The sequence below is a fragment of the Haliaeetus albicilla genome, chromosome Z (assembly GCF_947461875.1).
Source record: "Haliaeetus albicilla chromosome Z, bHalAlb1.1, whole genome shotgun sequence".
Classification (NCBI taxonomy): Eukaryota; Metazoa; Chordata; class Aves; order Accipitriformes; family Accipitridae; genus Haliaeetus; species Haliaeetus albicilla.
Genome location: NC_091516.1, coordinates 49,031,639 through 49,056,320, shown reverse-complemented (window position 1 = coordinate 49,056,320; position 24,682 = coordinate 49,031,639). Strand labels below are relative to the sequence as shown.

At 35.1% G+C, this 24,682-nt stretch overlaps 1 protein-coding gene across 4 annotated transcripts in view; it reads left to right on the top strand.

Annotated features, from left to right (window-relative positions):
• FBXL17 (F-box and leucine rich repeat protein 17) overlaps positions 1-24,682 on the top strand; it is a 290,036-nt gene that overhangs the window by 186,694 nt on the left and 78,660 nt on the right. For all 4 annotated transcript variants that reach the window (XR_011323445.1, XR_011323446.1, XM_069777471.1 and 1 more), the window contains exon 7: positions 1,007-1,083. Coding sequence is in view for 2 of the 4 variants with exons in the window: in XM_069777471.1 (XP_069633572.1) it covers positions 1,007-1,083 (77 nt within the window). In the remaining 2 variants the exon portion in view is untranslated. The remainder of the gene's footprint in view (positions 1-1,006; positions 1,084-24,682) is intronic.

Sequence of the window (24,682 nt, the reverse complement as noted above, 5' to 3'; positions counted from 1 at the left end):
AATACCTGTTTTTTTCAAAATTGGCAAGTAATTTAATTTTGTCTACTGTAGGATGGTTGATTTAAGAGGCAGAGTAGGTGATTGGGTAATTGATCTGAAAATTAAAGAGGAATATATCTGATCAGAAGAAATTCTTATGATTTATCCTATAAAATACACTTTAAAAAATTCTCTATGTAGAGAATAGCACAATAGTCATGGTAGCTGATCGAATGAACAGTGGTGCATTTTACATCAGTGGGATTGAAAATGTATTTTATGAACTGTATTTTTGAGTGATACTGTAAACAATGCAGTTGTAAACATAACATTAATATAGACTTGGTCATAAGTATATAATAAACTATTTTACAAGACAATGTTAGTTTTCATATTAATTTTCTTGCTTACAAGAAATCAAACACGGAGATTAACAGAAAAAAACTGATGTGTTTCATTGCAAATTCATCATAGTTGTGACAAGGCAAACAAATGACCTGTCTTCTCATCTATACAAGCTTCTCTAACAACATATTGGAACACCAATGGCATGTAGCATTTCATGACCTGATGAATGCTGACTTCTGCAATAATCACTGAAGAAATACAAACATGAATTTAAAATTATGTTTTCTTATCTTTTCTCCTCATTACAGTGCATTTATAGTTCCTCCCTTGAAGAACTCTCAAAGCTTAAATCTTGCAATAGAAACTTTTCAAAATTACACAATAATAAAGAAATGGAAATTCACATTTGTATTATTTTCCAAAGGATTTGCCTGTATATATTTCAAGCAACTCACATAGTCAAAGACTTCTGGAAATATTCCTATAAAAGCAGTCAATGTAAAATAATATTTTTCTCTAATGTATACATGTAGCCGTATGCATTTTCAGTGAATTGTATGGAACAATTCACAAAATGAAGAAATTGAGATACAGTACCTTACACTTGTGGATTGTGCTCTCGCTATTTAAAAATTATCTATTGTCTTTTAACTGTGATTTTACTATATGTGTCTTCCAGATGTGTGGAAGTGATTGCCAAAGAAGGCCGGAACCTGAAAGAGCTATATTTAGTATCCTGTAAGATCACTGACTCTGGTATGTAGTATACCTATATCTTTGGTTTTGTGAAGATTGAGCTCTGCTAGCTTTGCACAGGGACTCTTGTGAAAGTGTTGGAAATGTACAGATAAAATTTTTCAAAACCTTTATCCATAAAAATAGGAAATGTACAAAAAGTGTTTGACATGCTTAAAAACATCTGGTTAGAAGTATGAAAGGCAGCGTGCATATGTGCTACAAAGTGTTCCTTATAGAATTGACAGTTACTGAGCAGACTAGATAGAGTGCCCTTTGAATTGTCCTGGAGACCAGGAGACCATTTGGGAGAAAATCTAAAAATACATGTGCATTTCTAGATGCCTGTTGTAGGCCATAAAATTTGAATGAACTTGATGATCCCTTAAAAATGCTGTTATGAGAAAATAGAGAGGAGCACCTTACGAATTAGGCCTTCTGTGTGATAGGCTACAGAGAGAGACAGAATTTGTATTTGGAATAGGAAAACTTCGTAGCACTTGAGTGTGTTTGCAGAGGCTACTTTGTTTTATCTTGTTTTGGTTTTTTCAAATAAGATACATCAAATAAGACTTATTTCTGCAATAAGGCCAAATTCTCAAATGTCTATCTCCCACTTACATGCCTAAATTTCAGTAGGATTTACAAACTGTATCTTTGAGATGTGTGTCTCAGGTTTTCTGTTTATTTTGTTTCTCATTCACCTTTTTTTTTTTTATTTTAACTTTTTACTCCAGAGCTTTTATAAAGAATTACTATTTCAAAGTGATACATTACCTTTCCAGTGATCACAAACTCATTCTTTTGTTTTCCCCTTCAGATTTTGCACTTCACTGGGGTTTGCATGGGTGCATTCAAGGGTATGTTGGTCTGCAGAGTTCAGCTTGTCTCATGTCCACAGTATTTGCACATGAGCTCACAATACAGCTGTAGCACCTGTGGGAGCTTTGAGGCATGGCAGAGGAGAGGGAGCATGGGCCTATACCACCGTTTTCTCTGGTCTGCAGTTGTTTGTACATCCATGTGCAGAACAGGTCTTGCCAAAGTTGAAAACAGATTTTCTTGGCTTGATACCTCTTGGCCATGAGTCTGTGAATTTGTGAAATGGGAACTGTCTGCTGGAAATTCAGGGAGGGGAATTATCTGTAGAACACAAAGTGACTACTATAGGGTCAGAGGTGCAGGACCTCAGCTAGAAGTGAAACTGTCTGTTTGTGTGTTATAGATCTACTCGCTGTACTTTTGTCCCTTCTGACTTTGACAACCCATGTAGAAAGAATCATCATGGGAATAAGGGAATCCACATCTTGAGGATCAGTGATTTCTTAAACTGATGTCACACTTCTTTGGCTTCAGTTATTGAGAGGAAAACATGATTTCTCAAAAAGTAGGGAAACAGACACTGAGAAACTGAAGCAAAAAAACTGAGGATAGGGAAAGTCTTGCTTATGAAAGAATGGAGAGAGAGGAAAGGAAGTATGCATGGCTAGATGAAAAGTGGGAAGTGTATTTCACAGAATGAATGAGTGGAGAATATACGTAGAGTTTGGATTATTAGCTTGGCAACCGTAGTCATCCAACCTGAGCTTCTGTTGACTGCTGTGGACTAAGGCTTACATGTCACTAATGTGTTGGATTCTGCAGTCATTCAACATTATTGCAGTCAGTTACTGGGGTACACTATTAAGTGTACAGATTTCATGCAGCTTGATGGAGTACAGATGCAAGATTTTAAAAGCTCTGTTTGAAAGTGTTCAACAACAATTTTTGGTGCTACAGCAGTTAGCGGAGTTTTGACCTCTGGGCCAAGATCATAAGTCCTTAGCAATTCAAGTGAAAAAAAAAAAAGTAATATTGCTAATTTCCAACAAAATTTGTAATAATTTGAGACATTAATTAAGCAAAAACAATAACAATTGCAGTAAAAAATAATTGCAGCAAAAAAATGTTATTATTGCCTTGCAATTAATGCTATAGGTGTATATGTGTGAGGTAATCTCAGGTACTCTAGCAAAGACTGTGAAGTGTGTACTTAGTCATTTTTCATTTCATTCTTTTGTTTTCCCATTTCTACAGTAAGACAGTATGCAAAACTACCAGACAGACATGCCTATATGCAATTAGTATTTTTAAAAATACTAAAATACTAAGTTTAATTTTGAAGCCTAAAAGATTAATTAAAAACCCCTAGACCCTGATAATGTAGCCATAGGCAGCATTACTTTCCCTGACATTTTACTGCCCAGAAAAATGTTTTGTTCTATTATACAGAAAGACAGAAGAGGGTTCAAAAAGGAATTGATGTATGTGTACATACTGAGAGTTGCTAACTTGTGAGAAAAAGAGTATATGCTCTATTTCATGCTACATTACAAAATGGTTAATTCTGTATTTTTTTGTATACAAAATAGTATATTTTGTTTAATTCTGAAGATTTATAGAATATTTATGTTTCTCTAGCATAATTTTCTAAAAATCCATTTTTAATTAATGATGTTTGTTACAGTGTAACATGCTAGGATCCTGAAAGTGAGTTTAAAAGTTTCTTTACGTCCAGCACATTGTAAAATGCTAAATAATCACTAGAATTTACCTAGACGGACAGGAGAAGCTGAGTTAGTATAATCTTTGAGATAAACACCTGTTTGCCCAAGAACACAGAGTGAAGTTAAAGCTGACATTACTTCCTCATATCATGTTGCCCTTTTATTAAACAGTCATGATTTAAGCATGGATTATCAGTGTTATCTTCAAATTTCTTGCCTTTTGTTGATTTGTGTCACAACCTTAACTTTACTTAAACATAGAGGGGTTTGTATTTTAGCTTTTACTAAAAACTATTAAGAAAGCTAGGCTTTCTCAGCTATGGGAAGACTGTGTGTCAAATGAATTAGGTTGATGTGAAAATGTGTAGCGGTGAGCTAGGGCAGCAAGCACCCACAGAATTGTGTAACTGTCTTTTCAATTTTATGCTCTAGTTCTGGGTTTTATTGATATCCTTAGTGCTGGGAATTTGTTTTAAGTAAATCATTACTTACAAAGTTTGTAATGGTGGAGAGTGCTATGCACTCTGAAAGACAAAAGTGAGATTTTCTGTTCAAAGATGAAAAGATTTGATGAAACTAGCCTGTGAAACAGGACTAGGTGTTTTAAGGGTCTGATCTTGCAGTAATGTTAAGTGTAAATTTACTAAGAATTACTTAAAAACTGCATTCTTACCGGTAGTGAAAAATAAAAGTCTCTAATGCTTTACTTCCACTTTAGAAAAGTAGTCAGACCAGTGGGTTTTGTCTGTATGTGCAGAAAGTCATTTCAAGGCAAGCTTTAAATTGTAGGCTTCCACTAAGAGAAAAAAAGAAAAAGAAAAACAAAACAAAAAAAACCCTCAAACAGAACACAACCACCACCACCACCCCGCCCCCCCCCCCAAAAAAACCCAAAAACAGCTTTTGAAAAAAGTTTGGAAGGAAGTGTTCAAAATCAGCACTTTATACAGCTACACTGTGAGAAATTACTTAAGAAATTTCTGAATAACCAAAGTACCCAAACTGTCATTAATTGGAGTGCGGTTAGCACAGTTTGAGGAATATGTTTATCTCATAACAATTCCTGTCAAGTAACCTGCAGAATATAACAGTTGTCTTGGTAGTTGTCTTGTAGAATTTCCATTACCTAGTAGTTCTGGATTTTGCCTAACGTAAAAAGTCTCCATTTCTAGCTGTAAAGTAACTGCACAAAGCTTTTCAGATTAAATGCTTCCCACAAGGACCTGAGATGAACTGTGGTATTTTGCTGATACCTTTAAGATTTTGTATATATTGAAAAAGAGCTCTAGATCTGTAGCTTTTTTGTTTTCTAAAATCGTGAGTGTTCCTTTTTCATATTGCCTCTTTTCATCATTTACTGATATATTAGTGTCTCTGAGGACACATGATTTTTTTAAAACATTTTTCTTCTATGAGGATGTTTGCTGAAGCAAAAAACGAGTTACAGCAAACTATAATTGAATTACATAGTTTTTATTCTAAAATGTTATAGATGGGGCATAGCTGTTACAAGTTAGATGTCTGGAGGATAAGATAGTGTTTATACTGAGTCAAGTCCAACCGTCACAAGACAAAACATAACTGTAAGCTGCATTTTTTTCTTCAAAACTGGATAATAGATTCTTTTCTCAGAAGTGAGATACATCCAACAATGTTAAAATAGTTTTCCAAGATGCTGTTAAATTCTGTTGTCTTAATATTTAGGGTACATATGCTTTCTATTTTAAAATATAATATTTTAATTATCAGGGGATCAGGTCTTCTTACTGAATAATACAGATAAATCCTATGAGAGTCACTTGAGTTTCCTCTCCAGTATTCAGCATTTGTCATGTAAATCATAAAGAACAAGCATACTGTGGGTATTTCCTCACAAAAGAAGGTTTCGTTTCTGCTTCACACTTGGATTAGCAAATTTCTCTAATGGTTGATCTCACTAAAACTATTTCTTTCCTAATTTTAGCCTTGTAAAATCTATTTTTAAAACACCATGTCTTTTGTACAGTATTACTCAGAAGGGAAATATATTTTTTGTGGGATAAATGCAGCACTTACGGATAGACAGAATGAAACAGGTAGTAAATACATTTTTGAGTTAAAAAGGTTTCATACTCACACATTACTGGCTTACAATCTCTTACTTAATTTATATCACTTAAATAAATACAGCTTTCATTTTCTCTTTCAAAATTATTTTGAATTGCTGCTATATTGATTTCCAAGTTTCGCTTCTTCTCAGAATCAGTATTTCTCCTATTACGTTTTCCTATCCTGTGTGTATTTCTCTTTCATACTTTTTTAATGACCAAGTGCATGCAAACAGTAATCACACTGAGAACTATGTTTATGGTTGTAGATGAGTGTACGGGTAATCTTTCTAGGACCAGGACCTCTGTTATCTTCTTTAGTGGTTATATATGTTACCTATATATGTAAGTTTGTGTGTGTATAAAATGGTAGTATTATATTATCTAATTCATTTATATATTTATTGCTATATACATATGAGAGAAAAAGAATATATATGTATTGCTTTCTTATAAACTTATCTTTTCTTCATTTCCACAAAAGCATTTTCTCTCTACTTTCTGCTCTGTTACTTAAGTATTCAGAAACCTGTACTCACTGAAGTAAATCAGCAGGATTGTTGATGTTTACTGCCAAATTTTGAAGTTCTTTGCTTAGTTTTAAGGTTCCTTTTCTGTGGATAGGCTGCAAGTTTAACTCTAGCAGACAGTAAGAATTGATTACTTAAAGAATAAGTGGATGGTAAGCAATCTGTACCCTGTTGTATACACTAATGATACTTAACTTCCTTTGACAAAATCTCTAGCAGCTAGTAAAGAGGTTTTGTTTGCTTTTATATTAAAATGTTCATTCTTTCAGAATTCTGAAACAAATATTACAATAGAAACTCTGGTAATTATAAGGATCAGTGAAAGCTTACTCTAGCAATAGAGATGAGTTAGAGTTTTATGTAGTTTAACAAAGCAGCAATACACAGTATAACTTATTAACCCTTCCTCTGTTTAAATGGCATTACTGTTTATGTTGGAGTGTGCCGAGTGAAGATTTGGAGTCTTTTCATGTATTTCAGAACATCTGTACATTTCCTTCTAGCCAGGAGAAAAAAATACAGAGTATACAGCTTTTATAAGGATGTTTTTCAACTTGTTTCTTCTAATTTTTTATATTCCTTTTGTATTGTTTTAGTTTGGAGTAGTTGTTCATATACAGCCTTGCATATATTGGCACCTGTTTTATTTTCATAAGGGATCCTGTTGACATTTAAACCAGTAGGATTGTTAATGTGAGGAAAGATAGCTGTATAATCATGTATTTTGGGATTGGAACCCTATCAGAGGACATCTTCTTTAGTCCTGTTAAGAGTGTTCAAGGAGTGAATAGATAACTTTAGTCACCTGTCTGGAGTTTTCAGTAGAAATTGTTAGTAAGAAGTCAAATTAAAACTTTATCAAAAGTAATCCCTGAAGCAGAAAAGAGCCCTTGAACAATCTGTCAGCACCATATATAATTTGTAACTATCAAAAAACAAATTTTATTTGTATAAGTTTTATAAGTATTCCCAATGTCACAAAAATTCCATGCAGTTTTCTTCAAAAGTTGATTTGAGATACCACCATGCATCTTCAAGACCCATACAGTGAGATAAATTACTGCAATAGCATATTTCTCAAATAACAATTCCTTTGTCCTACAGTACATAATAAAGAATTTTCTCTGAACGATGAGATGAGACAAACTTCCAAACTATTTTTGTCATACGAGAAGGTGGGTTGTCCCCCTTAACCTGTACCCTTAAAAATAATGCAGTATAATAGCCAGTTGGAGGGAGCTGGATGTAGATGCACTTTTGAATCATCAAGATGAACACAGCAGAAGCCTATGATTTGTACACAGTTTGTTCCCAGTTGGTTGTTCTAAATGTAGAAAACAGAGATGTTTTCTACTTCAGGTTTGGTTTGTCTTGTAGAGAGATCCACAGGTACTGTTGTTTTAATTTCTTCTGTGGGAAACTTAGTGGTTTGGGTTGTTATTTCAATTGTTTGGTGACAAACTTGGCAGTAGTTTATCAATCATAATAGAAAGTTTAATTTTATGCTTTTTTATCATGAGAGGTGTTTCAGTTAATTTTTGGAAACAATGCACCTCATTCTGCCAAAAGACAAAAGGTATTTCTGATATAACAAAATTTGAAATGGCCACAGCCTCTGCCAATGTTGCCAGAAATACAGTTTCAAGTTCTTGTTTATTCATTTGCTGTATTTACTGTGTTAGGAAACTATATTATAATACTGAACTTTATCTGACCCAAGACCAGCTTCTATTCTCTTGTGATATTTGTATTTCCTGTTTTATATGACCTTTAAAAAATAACATAAAGCTTTATTCCTTCAGTGCACGTTAACCCCTGTATCAAAAACAGTGTGCTAGATGCTTCTTCAATGAGCTACCACACAGCAAAAATATTTTTGAAATTATTATATCTAAAACCTTGTTGTTTGCAGCTTAAGACTGATTTAAAGTGCAAATAAATTATTACATGTAAGCTATGTAATTATTTTCATATTAGGGTCATTGCAGTTTGGTTTTGTATTTTGATAAACTCCCCCAAACTACCAAAGAAATGTATTGTCATTTTACATTTTTGTCTTATCTGTCATTTCAAACAATATCTGTTAATTTCACACTGTAACAGAGAATACCATTCCTAATAGAATATTTGATTTGCACTCAAAGGTAGATTACTTGATAAAAGCAGCTGTGGAACTTGTATTTAACATGTATCTATTTCTGGCTTGGTTAGAATATAATTTAATGTAAACATTTAAAACATTTAATATTTTCTGACAAACACCAATAATGACTCATATTAACACACTGTTGCTATAGTCCAGTTTTATATTTAATTCATTGAATTTTTGAATTCATTTAAATTTTGCCCCTAAACCACTTTATTTGTTGAGTAGCAATTACCAGTATACTTCCAAAAAAATCCATACATTAGCTATATTTGAAATTATTCTTATAAAACCTAGTATTAGTATCAGTGGGGATTATTTAAGGGTCCCTCTCATAATTCTAAATTTAAAAGCAACATTTGTATTTTTCGTAAGTGAGAGAAAACAGACCTCAAAAAGGAAAAAAGGGCATTTACCAAGTCTTTTTCCATTTAATCAGTTACGATACAGAACTCTGGTTGATATATGTAATCATAGAAGTAAAGAGTTCCACCGTATTTTAAAGTGGCAGAGCTAGTTTGCAGTTGCAATTTATTTCTTCTAAATTCTAGGAGCCAGTGTTATGATCCCCTTTTTCATGCACTATAAAATATATTTTTAACAAATTAAATTTTAAAATGAGTATGTTCCTTTAGTGTTGCCTAAATAAAAGTGATTCTTCAGGCAGCATCTGTAAGGGAGATTTCCATTCAGAGTGCTTAAATAGGATAACTGTTGTTTAAACTTCTTAGCAAGTAATATAGTTGTTTCAACATGATTACTAAAACTGAGTTAAGTCTTTAAAAATACCGGGTTTTGATGGTAGGATTGCCTTTCTATATTCTATTTTGTAACTTCTCTTGGCTAGTTGTTGAATTCCAGTAATACTCAGATTACTGAAGGGAGGGTTAATTTTGACCATAATCTGACTGTCTGCCTGCCTTAAAAAATAGATGAAGTACTTCATGTAGGTACTAATAATGCAGTTATTTTGAGTGCCTAAATTAAAAAAGAAATAATCTATTCTTTTAATCATTTCTGTAGTCTCAAGGATTGCACTAAGATTGAATACCGAGAAACGATTTTTTTTGTTTAAATGCCTGAAAAAAATACTGATTAAGATATTGATGTAGTCCAATAGAATAGAAGTAAAACCAAATGGCTAATGTCACAGCAATATGATAAATACTGTTTTAGAGCCTTATTTTTTTAATAAAAAAATGAAAATGCTTAACAATAACAGTTCAATGGTTAAATGTTTTTAAGAATGGAAAGGAGAATATGAAAACAAATTCTAAATCTTTTGCATCTCTGCCTTCTGGCATATTACCAAGGCCTCATTATGTATATACGTGAATAGATCATTATGTTTAAGTATGACATCTGTGGCCCAATATTTAAATATCAAGAAGTAGGGACTGTATCATTTTTTTATTCATATTACTTTGGCACATGAATTATGAGTCAACAGCAAAAACAGTAATAAAACCTCTAATAACATGGGGTTTTATGAACTTGTCTGAGAAAAGAGGATGCATCCAAAATATATTTTATATTAGTTAATGAAGTGGAATAAGTTGTTCTTTTGCTCTGCGTTCCTTTTAATTGTGGTAATTCTGGTTTAGCTTTGCTGTGACAAAAGCATTTGATTTTTACCTCTGTAATGAAGTATACAAAGAATTTCATCCTGTCTTTGTAAACTGTAAACTCTTTCCACACCACAGTACAACAGACTGTAGAAACTGTTCTATTTTTGATATAGGGGACATGATTCACTTCATAAATAGTCTGAAAGGCAAGTAATCATTGTGCTTTCAAAAATTAATAAATTGACATACAAATTTTAGTTTGGTCAACTTCAAGGATTTGAAGAGTTTTCTATGAAAAATCAGTCTCAAAGTAGCTTTCAAGTTATGTATTTTTGTTCCTCATAAGTCAAGTGGGATCATTTTAGCTATTGAAATGTCAATTTCTTTCCAAAACTCTCAGACAACAAGATTGCTTTATTTGCAGTTCTATTTGGCTTGGTGCCATTGCCCCTAATTTTTAGCTATACATACTGAACCGTATTACTTCTAATTACAAGATGCCTAATACAGAAGAGTAGTAAAATATGTTCAAAAATATATAGGTACAAGGTTGATAGTACAAAGAGAAAGGAATAAAAGTGGATAAAGGGAATTCTTGAGTAAGGTAAGAAAACAAATTTAATATATATGAATTTTTTAAAAATACACATTTTGGATTCTTCTGTTTATTGTTATACACATTTGGTAATTGATAAATGAAATAACTTCCGTGATGTCAACCTGTTTAGATACTTTAAAAAAGAATACAAATATTGGGAATGTTTGAATGTTATTAGCTAGATATAATGATCCAGTTTTACACACTTCTAAAACTTTTCAGTAATCTGAAGATACTAAAACTTTTAAATTTTTTTTCCAGGTCAATGTTTTGTTGGGGTTTTTAGACTTTCAAAATAGAATTTCTGTTGTACATGATGCAACTAAATTATCTTTTAGGAACTCAGGAACTTTAGGAATTTGGTTCTTCTGCCATGTGTGGATATTAGAGTAAAGATGAAATGTAAAAGAAATTTTCCATACTACCAAAATTTGAAAGCACTGAAATTGTACCTTACGTTTTGCATAAATCATTTTAATTTGAAGATGTAGTAGAAACATTTCTCTCTGCTTCAAGTGTGGAAGCAAATATGTTCCTCGATTAAACCTGTAGGCCTACATCAGTAATAATAGTCTTGTGTCAAATTTATGTTTCAAAACACTGTAGTTCATTTTTATTTGTACCAAATTAAATGGTAATGAATACCAACTTGTCAGCAGTGTTAGCAGTTCACAGTCCCTTACCTGTGTTTTCTTAAATAACTCATTAGTTTGTGGATCTTGCTTTTTGAGTTAATGCAACTTAAACAGAAGGATTTTCTCAGTTTAAGCATCTGTCAGGTATCTTAAGTTGGCTACTCACTCACATACAAAGAAAGCATCCTAGAATAACTACTTTTTACTACTAGGAAACAAACTACTTTTACAACCAGGAAACAAAAATACCAAGGAGGAAATGAGAGGTATTCATCAGCTTTCTTATGGTCTGTAAGAATTTCTCAAAGATCTAGGTCTTGCTGCATTGGAGGTTCAACATGAACATTAGCCAAACTATTATGTGGTATGATCAAAAAATCATAGAAGTTTTGCATGAAACAGACCTCTGTGAGTCATCCAGTCCAGCCTTGCACTCGGGGTGGGGCTGTCACCAGCCGTAGATCAGGTCCACTGTGGCTCGGCCTGGCTATTTCTTGGAAGATCGCCAGGGAGAGATTCCACTGCATCTCTGGACAATGTTTCAGTGCTGCACTTACGCTTCTAAAGATTTTTTTTTTTCCTAATGCCCAACCTAAACCTCACAAGCCATGCTGTGTGGTCATTGACCTTGTAACATCTTTTGGTGAGCTTGTGAGTCAACTTTAAGTCCATTGTTTTCATCTTACCACAGTAGTGTATTTGTGGGAAGAAGAAATGTGTGTTATTTTTGTGTTTGAAATTAACCTGGAACTTAATAAATTTGGAAATGAGCAAATGTTAACAAATACTCATAAAAATAACTTTCTATTTCTTGGTTAGCCAACCAATGACTTCTCCTATCAGAAGCTTTTTATGCTGCATATTTATCACACTGAATTCTTCCCTAGGCCACAAGCAGTTTTTTCACTATTTCCTTTTAACTTATTAACTCATTATTTAGGAAAAAAACTAATGCCTTGTGAATTAGTTATATTTGCTTTCTTTTTGCAGTTACATTGAAATATCATTAAAAGTCAGTGTCAATGTTGCCTATAGCTTTGTTTTAAACCAGTGGGGATATTGGAAAAAAAATAAAAGCTTCTTTTGGCTGCTTGGATATTGCTATATTTTCATGTTGGTAAACCACAAGTTGTTTAAGTTTCATTTTGTTTTGAAAGCAGACACAATGAGGCAAACTCCTTATATTTGAGCAGCAATACAGGTTAAGGTTCTCTAATGTCCTAATCTGCTAGCTCTGCTGGTAGCATCTCCATAATGAAAAGTGAAAGAGAAGGGATCATAGTACTTAATGGGTGCTGCCTAGTAAAAGGATGCATAGCGTAATTAACTTAAACCAATTACTGGTCTGGTGCAACAAATCCCCGGTTATGTGTATTGTACATCTCCTATACTCCTCTCACTTTTCATCTGAATCCCTGCAGAGGTGGAAAACAGCAGTGGAATGTAACCTTTACTGTTAGTCTACAGTTGGCTCTTTTTCTTTTCTTCTACCAACAGAAAACACTGTTGCCTGATTAGTAGATCAATTTTTCTTGATGAATGTTAAGGAGGAATGAAACCAGTGTAACAGAGTTTGGAAGCTATTTCCAGACCCAAACTTGGGTGGTCAGGGTCATAACTAATGAAGTACCAAAGTTTTAGGATCTTGGTCACATAGAGGAAGCCAGAACAGCTGACTGGGAGCATTGTATCCTTCAGGTCTTGGGGTACGTCAGGTGGCCAGGCAGAAAGATGACACTAAATGGAAAGTTATTGGAACTATGGTTTTAAGGAAAAATGAGCACAGTAACATATTTAAAATTTCACTCCCTTTTCTTTGATCTGTGCATTTTAGTTACATCACATTAATCAATCAGAGTGACAGTGGCAGGTGTGTTTTGTGTTGAATTTGGTGGCACTGGCACATGTGAGTTCTTGGAGCCCATGTACTGGAATTGCTCTATGGAGGACTTTGTTCTTTCTTTCTGGGTCCACACGGGACTGTTTAGATCGGGGCAGTTCTTGTGTATGCTGAGGAAGTGCAAAGACATGTTGATAGGGAATTTTCAGTGAAAAACCCTTTATTTAGGGTGATAATTGCGGCAGCTACTAATCAGTATACTTAGTCTAAATCTTGGATTGAAGTATCCATTTTTTGCCTGTAAATCCTTGAAGTGATGCTTGTGTCTGTCACTGAAAGAAATTATAATACCCACAGATTTCACTTCGGCTACTTAATGATGTCTTTTCTTTCTCTTTGGTAGTCTAAGAACAAATAATTTCTTTAATTTTCCTAGATTTAGTTCAACAATTTTATGTAAACAGAACTTGCTTTGTCTACCATGTGTTCTTGTCAGATAATTAAATGAGGAGGATTAAGAAACCATTCTAATCAAATGTTATTACTAAGAAAAAAGAAATCTATTTTGTCCTTTAATCAATAAATATACAAGTACACCTTGAAACTAATAGAGACTGCAAACTGAAAGAAACCTAATTCATTGAGATCTCTATTCCCCCTGCAGTCCATATTGTCTTATGAGCTATGATTTATGACCAGTCAGGTTTTGTACAGGTTTTCTAAATGAGAGTATGTGATACACTGGCTGTGTATCTGCACAAAATCTTTTTGTGATCTTATGTAGAGGGATTTGCCAACAGCTGTGTGTTTGCACTTCTATGTGTTTAGCCATAACTGCACATGCATATACAAACATGCAGGCAGAAGAAATACCGTGGATGAATGTTCTTTCTTTGTTTGTTTCTTATATAATCATAATTGAAAAATTGCCTTTGGAGTACAGAAATAGCACATGTTTTCCAAGGATGTCTTTAAGGGTAAAGAAAAAAGATTAAATAGCAGTTGTTTTGGGTTTTTTTACATATTTGACTTATTTATAATGCAGTTGAACATTTTGTAAGTCAAGTACGTTACTGGTGAATTTCTTCATGTGCATTCCTGTTATTTTTTTAATCAAAATAAAAAGGTCAACAATGTAGTCTTTCTGGTAAAATAAAGTACAATTTGATGACTTTCTGCTAATGCATAATACCATTTAATTTGATTTTAGGAAGAGGAAGGTCTCTAATGGAAGGGAAATGGACTGCATAAACTAGGTGCACCCTCGTATATTTACCTCTGTTCATGCAATTGAAAATATTGCTGCTAGTGCCAAACAAACAAATAACAATACTTGAATTGTAAACAGTTTGAGAAATATATATGAAATGTGCGTGCACAAAACCTGTTTCAAATTTACAAAGTGCCTGCATGTCACTGAGGTATGTAGCTGCACTGTGGTATTTAAAAAAATGAAAAGAGAAAAAAAAAAAAGGTGATTCTGAAAGCTGTGGGGACTAATGATCCAACCCATCACATAACAACCAAGTTCCCCAGTTCATGGAGATTTAATTAATTACATGGGTCCTGTGGAAAGATTGATTGTTTCATGTAGCATACAGCAACACTGTAATACTTTCTTAGTATAGGTACACGTAGCTCTTTCTTTAGATGGGTGAAATTACCCATCCACACATCTATACTCTGTTCCTTATGTAAGATGCTCATGATTCTCTAATCATCATAGTTGCAACTTTGTGTATTGTCACTCATCTCATTACTAAAGATTCCAGTACTAGAGATTTTGAAGCACCTCACAGTTTGCAGATAAAAAGTCAATAATCTTGAATCAAGATTTAACAAAGAAGCATTTGTATAGTTCCTATGGGAAGTGGCTTAGAACTGCACACAGAAAGTTAAGCTTATTACTGTATTTGATAATGGAGCTACTGACAGGTCTTTTGTTGAATGAGAGTTGGTGTACATCAGATTGTGAAAGATGGAAAGCCTTGTTGGGTTTTTTGCTGACATAGACATTAAATCTCCAACATCTGATGGTATCACATAGGGAATAAAAGCAGCTTTAGATGTATGGGAATAAAAGTAAAAGAATTCAAAATAAAACCAATCAGTCACAGCAATAACATGTGCAGCCACAGTTTAGGGAAAAAATCCCTGGATTTTTTGCCGTCAGCTGGAACCTTGATCTGTTTTGGAACTCAAAAGATTCTCTTTGCTTTTCAAAGTTTTAATTGATTATGTAAAATATTTTCAAATTCTGCTACACTGAATACAGAGTTTATGGTAACCTTGATGGTCTCGAGGCAGCCTGGATCTGTTTTGGAGACATCGTCCTTCACTGTTACGTTCCAGAATGTTGGTGGGGGAAAAAAAAAAAATCAAGTGTTAACTTTGGCCATTGCAAATTTTGGATATGTATTGCTGAATTTCAGTCACTTTGTATGAGGAATGCTACTGTAGGTGCCCTCTGACCTAGACCTGGCCTCTTCTCACTTTCCTAATGTTTTCATAAGTGCAGCGTAGGTATTTTCAATGTCTTCCAAAGTTAAGAGCCAAAGCACCTTTTCTCTGAAGGGCCAAGCAACATAGCAGGCTCACCTAGAAGCCACTAATAGGTGCTGGTGGCCCTTGGGAATAACAGAGAAGAGGGGTCCAGGGATTTGATCACTCCAGAAGTTTGACTGGCCCACACAGAGTTAGGACATAGTTTCAGGCAGTGGAATGTGGGCTGTGACATGGGGACCTCTGAGGCGAGACCCTCAAGAAAATTGGGGCATAGGGAATTCCTGGGCTGGAAAGTACTCATGTATTAAAGCATAGATAATTTTCTCTCAGGAACAGGAGGAATAACAGGTGTGGATGTTAGAGTGGAAGGGGTAGGGAGGAGGTCTTCAGCGAGGGTTAGGGGATGCCCAAGCCACCTGTTTGCTTGAGGAAAAGAATACACACATAGGCACATGCCCTTATCCTTCTTGTTCCCTGTACAGGAATCAGTTTGCAACAGTGACACATATGCGTCGTATATTCAAAAGCTTTCGTTAGAATCAGATGCTTTATATGATAGGAGTTTCTAGAGGTTTAGAAGAAAAGTTGCAGAGAGTCAGATCTGAAGCTATGGAACCTCCTGCTGTCTGATGCTTTGTAGAGCCAGTATACATTTGGTTTTAAAGCTCTGTGTAATAGCAAAGTTGGTTTTTTTCTTAAGAAAAAAAAAGGGGGGTTGGTATTTTTGAAAAAACAGAATATTCTAGACCATCTGGTACAAATACTGACAGGAAGAAAATTGTCATGCAGTGGTAGGATATTGGAGTCAGAAATTTACAGAGAGTCAGACACTTTTCTTAGTATTTTTTCATTCTTCATGACTATTGTGAATTCAGCCATTTACATTTATAAAGTCTTAGCTACTTTTCCACTTTAGGGCTGTTCAATATGGGGGCCAGTTCTGTTTAATATCTTTATCAATGACCTGGATGAGAGGATTGAGTGCACCCTGAGCAAGTTTGCAGATGACACCAAGTTGGGTGGGAGAGTTGATCTGCTTGAGGGTAGGAAAGCTCTACAGAGGGATCTGGACAGGCTGGATCGATGGGCCAAGGCCAATTGTATGAGGTTCAACAAGGCCAGGTGCCGGGTCCTGCACTTGGGTCACAACAACCCCATGCAGCGCTACAGGCTTGGGGAAGAGTGGCTGGAAAGCTGCCCGGCAGAGAAAGACCTGGGGGTGCTGGTTGACAGCCAGCTAAATATGAGCCAGCAGTGTGTCCGGGTGACCAAGAAGGCCAGTGGCATCCTGGCCTGTATCAGAAATAGCGTGGCCAGCAGGAGCAGGGAGGTGATTGTTCCCCTGTACTCGGCACTGGTGAGGCCACACCTTGAGTGCTGTGTTCAGTTTTGGACCCCTCACTACAAGGAAGGCACTGACGTGCTGGGGCATGCTCAAAGAAGAGTAACAAAGCTGCTGAAGGGTCTAGAGAACAAGTCTTATGGGGAGTGGCTGAGTGAACTGGGGTTGTTTAACCTGGAGAAAAGGAGGCTGAAGGGAGACCTTGTCACTCTCTACAGCTACCTGAGAGGAGCTTGTAGTGAGATGGGTGTCAGTCTCTTTTGCCAGGTAACAAGCAAAAGGACAAGAGGAAACTGCCTCAGGTTGTGCCAAAGGAGGATTGTCAAGCATTGGAACAGGCTGCCCAGGCAAGTGGTTGAGTCACCATCTATGGAGTTATTTAAAAGACCTGTAGATGTGGCACTTAAGGACGTTGTTTAGTGGTGGACTTGGCAGTGTTAGGTTTACGATTGGACTTGATGACCCTAAAGGTCTTTTCCAACCTAAATGATTATATGATTTTCATAAGTAACTTTGTGTGGCTAGATATGATGAATCTCTACTGTCTTTACATTCTTAGACTGGAAGTTAGAATAGGTGTCCATCTCTATTTTCAGTTTACAGTGGCATTACAAACACTAGCTTTACCACACATTATTGTTTAGCAAGTATGTGGTTTGTAGAGTAAGCATTTCTACTGCCTCTCTTTTGGTTTTATTGTTGTTGTTGTTCTCAAATTACAGTGTTTCTAATTTGCCATTGTTACTTGCATATTTGCAGGAAATCATCTTAGCTTTTGTAGATATGAACCACTTGTTCTTGAGATATGCCCTGTGCCCTCAGTTTTAATTTGTTCTTGAAGCAGAAGAATCCCCTATTCAAAAATGGCTTCACTGTAATGAGAAACTTAGTTTTTTAAGTTGGTCTTTCCAGCTCCATGCTCATGTCTAATTTCAGCTTGCATTATTTGGTACATATATTTATCTTTTCCAAGTGCCTGTTTTCCATCTTACCTCTTAGTGTAAGAGCAAGCAAAACAAATACTTTCACATTTTAGCTGTGATAGTGAGGACAGCTACATCTAAAGTTGGGTTTTGTTTCTGTTTGCAAACAGCAATAGAATAAAAGGTACATAGTTTTGTCTTAAATATTTACATGTGGATTTCGTGACTAGAAAATCAGTAATCTGATTAAAACTAGGTACAGTATTTATGGGTTCTGCACAGACTCTTGGGCATACAACTTTTAAGCGGATTTCAGAAGTATTGTTTGTGTCATCTGGCATTTGAAAGCTCTTTTTGTGAACTTCTTGTGAGTATCAGGGTTGTCACTTTAAAAGTGGAATTAGCTAACAGACATTTTAAAACACTTCTGTCTATCCAAATAGCATCTGAGCGCCAAGAGAGCAATATTGATTGATAAAATATTTGTTGCTCTGTCTAGAATCTTTGGCACCAATTCATTGTTCTTAGTGAAGAAAGGATAGGCTAAAATTACATAAAACTAAGTTAGGTGGGAAAAATAACTGCATTTGTGGTAGGGATACATAATATACTTGGAGATGGTTTATGTAATTATGACAGTATGGATTGCTCTTATAAAGTGTAAGTAGTCAGAATGACATTTTAAAGGGAAAATGAAGTTTGAAAATAAAAAATGGATATAAAAGTGATGTGATTCAGAAAGCTCACAAATTGATCTGTTACTGTAATAGTTTAAATAGAGAGCTAAAAGCTTCTTTCTAGTTTGATTCATGAACAAAGGAGAACTTAGTATAGGAAGATGTGAAATATTAGGAAAAACTCTCTCCATTTAAAGGAACCTAGGAAATAATTCTCTAGCTATCAAAGACCAGGAGACATCTTTTCTGTCCTGTAGGCACAAGTAAGCCTCAAACTGTCTGGCAGCAAATAAACAGGGAAAATTATGCACAAATACATGTCTGCTTTAGACTCCAAATTAGGCAAGCTGACCTACAGAGTCACCACTTCAGAAAGAAAAATGGACACAGCCTAATGTAAGAAGCTTTGCAAATGCATTAGTCAGAGAGAAGTCACCAGGACAGGACTGAAAAATACGAGCAGCAGAGAGAGGGATTTACTTTCTCAGGTTTGTGGAAATTGGCTTTGTGAAGTTTTGCTTTTGGATATCATAGATGACTAGAATTATTTGGAGCTTATCAAATCCCTCTCAGCCAGCAAAATAAGTAAGCGTTAGAACATATGATATAAAGAAGCAGACAGTTTTCATGAGAAAGGCTGTGATATTTTTTACCTAGAAAATATTATTTTCATAGTCCAAGACATCTGCTAGACCATGCAGGCACAAAACCAGTCATTCATCCTGCCCAAGTGTTTCTCTGTTGTCTTGAAAACTGACATCTGTTATTTCCTGCAAGGACCTGCATTAATTTTCAGGTCAAGACTCCTCCTTTTTGTAACTCTTTGGCTTCCTGCCAAATTGTAACAAAACTAATGATGAAATAAATTCTTGCGGTTTTTACACTTGCTAGATAAAGTTGCTTTAAGTGATGGGATCGGAAGAACCCTGAGAATTTTTCTTGTTCGGGTCTTTATATCTTCTTGTCTATTGCAGTGGTAGCACAGTTCTGAAGTTTATGCCTTGACATAAAAATCCAAGCCTGCCTGCCATGATTTCATGGTTGTCTGTGCAAAGTGGAACATTTTGTTCAGTTTCTAATCTTTTCTTCAAGCAGTGAGTATTCTTTAGTCAGGTTGTTCATTCCAGCCTGCTGTTACTGCATGTTTGACTTCTGCTTCGTGTGGGTGATGCCATTTCCTAGATTTCTCTTTTACTGCCTCTGGTAGGAAGGACAAATTATGCATGTTTTGAGATGCAGAATAACTGTCTACTCAAGGAGTTAGTGAAAAATAAGATTCAGTTTGCTCTCTCTGTTGAGAGTAGGTTTTGGCTTTAGATACCAGAGTAGTTCAGAAGAAGGGCAGAATCAAGCCTTATGGAGAAATAAAGGCAGAGATTGAAAGAAAAGAAGCAAGAGGTGTTTAAAGGAAGGTGGAGGAGGGGAGGGAGGACAAGGTGTAGAATATATGACATGATTGAAAAAATTACATTGTGCTTTAATGTGTAATCTACCCTACTTCTCTGCTTTTGAATTGTCTTCCCAGTCTTGTTACTTACTGGGAAAGACAGATTCCAAAATTAACTGCTGTCACTTTTCCCTTTATTCTACTTCTTCCTAGGAGAAAAAAAGGAATAAAATTTGATTTGGGGGGGTATTTATGTCTCTCATAACTTACATGATACAAAGTGTATGTCCTCTATTGTTACTAGTACTTTCTGTGTGCTGTTGAAGAAGCTTTAAATACTTTATGTTCTCCATGTGTAGGACAAGACTGATTATGCATACTTTGAGACGCAGCATAATTGTCAACTCAAGGAGTTAATGAAGCATGAAGTACAACTACCAAATTCATACCCTGAATTATTTTGCTATAGCTTTCCTAGGTAGGCAAACCAGAGGAATTGTAGAGCTATCCTGCACCTTCTGGATTGATACTATATCATGGACCATCTGCAAGGCAACAGTCTGACCTACTTCATGTGTAACAAAATGGTTTAATATCATCTCTTAGTGCTGGCACATAATGAGCAAAGTCTTCTATAGATTGGAATCACAGTGCTTTTTAAAGGAATGTTTCTATGTTATGTTCATGAATAATAAAAAAACCTTTCTAACTTTCATAAGGCAATCTTATGCAGCTACATGAAAACTGGAAGAGAAGATACAAAAGGAAACAGTTAATCGAGTATGAAAACTTTTTTTAATGTTTTTCATTTCAAGTGCCTAAAAGACTTTGTCAAACAATTTTTATTTTGTTGTTGATGGTCTTTTTTTTTACAAATAGCTGTCACAGTGTGTGCAAAGGTAAAGCCTAAACCCCTTAAACAAAGCTTTAAATGGAATTGTAACTTAACTGGTCAGCAGTGTTTGGATTTCATCACTTTAATATCACATAGTCTCTAGGAAATAGAGATGTATTAAATTGAAAAATGGGGTGATGATTTTATCAAATAAGCAGTCTGGTAATTGTGATGAGATACTTCCATGAATGGAACAGTTTTCCAGTCATACAGTGATCCTTCAGCAGATTTCTGCCTTATGATTTAGACAAGCAGAAAAGTGTTTGTTGAACTAGCAAGGAAAAAGACCAATTACTAGTATTGTAGGAAACATTTTTCTTACAAATAAATGATCTATACTGAGGTAGCAATTTATCTGGCATTGAAGAAAACAAGCTGTTTTCAGGACTTTTTAGCATTTGAAAAAAATGATTAAAGCTAAGTGTCTTCATGCACTGTGTTCACAAACTAATGTTAACAGTCCCACTTCTGTTTACTGCAAACACAGTTCAGGAGAGCATCCCTGTTCAGGAAAATATTGAAGTACCAGCTGCTATGGAGAGATGACTTTAAATGCAAGTTTAACTATTACCTGAAAGTAATGCTTATATTTGCTACATATAAGAATATTACTAGTTATGTGTCGTGCTTCTTATTTTTTGTTGTTTGTTAATAGCCTTATAGTAAGCGTGACAGAACTAGTTACGTACACAGCTCCAGATTATTTGTCTCCTTGTGACTTTTTTTTTACTTTATAAATGTTGTCATTACACTCTGTTTATAATTTATACATAGATATTTTATTGTGGCAATAGTAACTGGAATACAGCTTTGCAAAATTGTCAAGATAACATCGTGCTTTACAAAAAATGTCTAACAGCATTTTTAGAATAAAAATATGTATGGACTAGGTAATCCTTTCCCGTACTACCCATGCAAGCATGCACACTGCATGCAGAGTCACCCCAGGGCTATCTTTCTGTAGCATCATAAAATTTGTTTGCACAGCTATGTCCTTGGATCTTTTGTTTCATGTGCATATGATCTCAAATACATACATACCTGCACCCATGCTTTTTTTATGAAAGCTAAAATTCTCCATTTTGCCTGTATGTATCATGCTTAGCCAAGACAATGAACCCATCCCACTGATTGTTTATCCCTTATTCTGATTGTGTCACATGCAGACTGCCTATTTTAGTTGCTGCTTGTATTCCTCCATATGAGAAATATTTTCTATTTTCCCCTGTAGCATATACTGGGAAATATCTAAATCGTTGTGAATATTGCTCACGTTTTTAGTTTCTTGCTGTGGGGGAAGATTAAGTGAATCGACTAAAAGAACTAAGTAGCAAGACAAAGACTTAAATAAGCAGCATATCAGCAAACAAGGACAATACACAAGTTAGCTGTACAGAAGTTAGCTGCACAGAAGTTAGCTGCTTGGCATCAGCAGTTATTTTAAAAACATAAATAGAGGTTCTGCAGGGAGCATCCTGTCTATTCCTCATATGTGGCAGATTTTGCTTCTAGTAGTTTTGCATTTTGATGTGTATATTTGACCAGTTTCTTCCATTAATTTTGTATGTACTGCTAATACTCTTGCTGTCAGTGGTATAGGCTGTAATGATATAGGCTGTCCATACTTACTTATCCTCAGTGCAGTAGCAGTTCATTTTGTTCAGGTGGTCCTTTATGAAAATGAGTGATATGCACATGCAGAAATAACTTTTCACTTTAACCTTGCTAGCAGTCTACTTTTTGGAAGCGAAGAAATAATGTATAATACCAATTGACAGTCTATAAACCTGGAAAAGTTAATGTTATAGCGAAAAAAAAATAACATGTTAAGTAGTGCTGTCTGCCACACTACTACGTAGTTTGTAATGTAAGAGGAGAAAAAGCTCAAGAGGCCAAACTGAGATGCTTCCTAGCACAGTCTCTAACATATCAAGGAATGACACAACTTCAGAGGAGTCAGACTGTTCTCCAAGGTAACCCAAGAATAGCTACACCATCTGTACCTCATGTACTGGATTTTTATTTTTGTCTTGAGACATCTGGCAATGTGCCATAACAACCTGATGCCCAAAGTAAATGGCTCATTATCCCTAAACACCCTTACATATCAGCTACAGAGGTGTGTAGATATCTTTCCGAAACAGAAATCTGATGACAAAACTGAGACATCTTTTTTCAATTAGTTTGGTCACTGAAGTTTATCAGTCATCTTTATCCTGTCACAAGAATTTGTGATAAACCTGTTTCACATGGATAGACCTAGTTTCATGTGAAACTGGGGTGCAGTGGTTTATTTTTCAGTCATTTCCTTTTTGACACTTTGGGTTTAAAATTGTCTATGTGGTTAAAAAGAAACGTGCAATTGCAAAACTGCTTGAGAATGAATTGGTTTGCACCTCTGGCATAATGACATGGTGGGTTATAGTATTCTTCATGTTACTTTGTTCTGGTTCCATAATAGTTAATTTGTTCTAGTTCCTTGGTTGATTATGTTTCTAGGATGAAGGAGGAAGGGCAGTGTGGGGAGAGAGAAGTTACAACCCTCTTTAGGTTTAAAACCTATATGTGTTAAACACTGTCATTTATTGTCTCTCAAAAAACTAATGGTTTCATGATCTTCAATATATCGCACTGAATATTTAAAATTAATTTACCAGTGCTTACCACATATCTGTTTGACTGGGACTATTTCTGTGACAGAGCAGTCTGGAATTGATATGGACCAAAACTTAAGTAGATGTATTACTTAAGTTTTGGTCCATATCAATTCCAGACTGCTTTAATTTTTTAATATGTTAGCATCCTAGTACTTTTTTCTGTAAGAATTAACTCTGCTTTTAATGAAGATGCAAAATGTTCATATGATTGTAACTGCTGCATATAAAACCTATTTTGCAATAGATGTATGCTAACTGGGCCAACTGAGCCAGAAATGTTAACATGACCTTTTTATTGTGTATTAATTAACCAAGAGTTGAGTTTCAAATACAGAAACCTCAGTGGACTTAATCCCATGATACATAAACTACAGAATTCAAGACAATTCTTAAGTGTCCTAAGGCTAAGTCTATAGTAAGCTATAGCAGTAGGCCTTTTATTTGGATTATTTCAGTCTGTCTCCCTTTTGAATATTTCTCACTAAAATTTAATGTTACAAGTTATTGGAATGTTTTGTAAACCTTTTCTTCCCCATGAGTGTGCTTACAAATGAGGTAAATATGTATGGCTGCAGTTATTTCAAGACATGTCTGTATCCCAAAATGTTATAAAAGGCCTATGCTTTAGCAACAGTGGGACTTCTGTCTCATAATGTTACTTAGGCATTACTCGATTTCTGCAGATTTCCCCTTTTGGTGTGGAACCTCAGTACAGCTTAGCTTCAGTCCTGTATTTGCGTGCACTAATCTCCTTACATCAAAAACAGGGGGAAAATTGTTATGCAAGGAAGATGGAAAGATGTTTGGTGAATCTGAAGAATGTCAGCATCACAGATGGAGGTAGTTCTTGAAAAATACATGCTCCTATGAGGAAGTGTGCCTGACAACTTAATTATTAGGTCAGGAGCAAGTAGTTGTTTTGGGGAGTTTTAAAATTCAACCTTCTCATATTGATACTCCTTGTTACTAAATCTCATGATGTGCTAGGTGCTGTATAAGTGCATGCTTATTATTTAAAAGCTAACAGTCACAAATTACACATCTAATAATTTATGCCTGATGTAGGTAGAAAGTGAAGGTATTTTATAATGGAAATATGACAGAACTTTAACTGGAAAGGCTGTGCAGGGCATTGGTGTAATTCATCACCTGTTCTGTACATTTAGGCTGTTTTCTAGAAATCCATTAAATATGATAGGAAGATGGATTGTGGTCTCTTTCTGAATGACATTATAGTCAGTACATATGGTAATTAAGATCAACTTACAGAAATTTTGTCTGCAG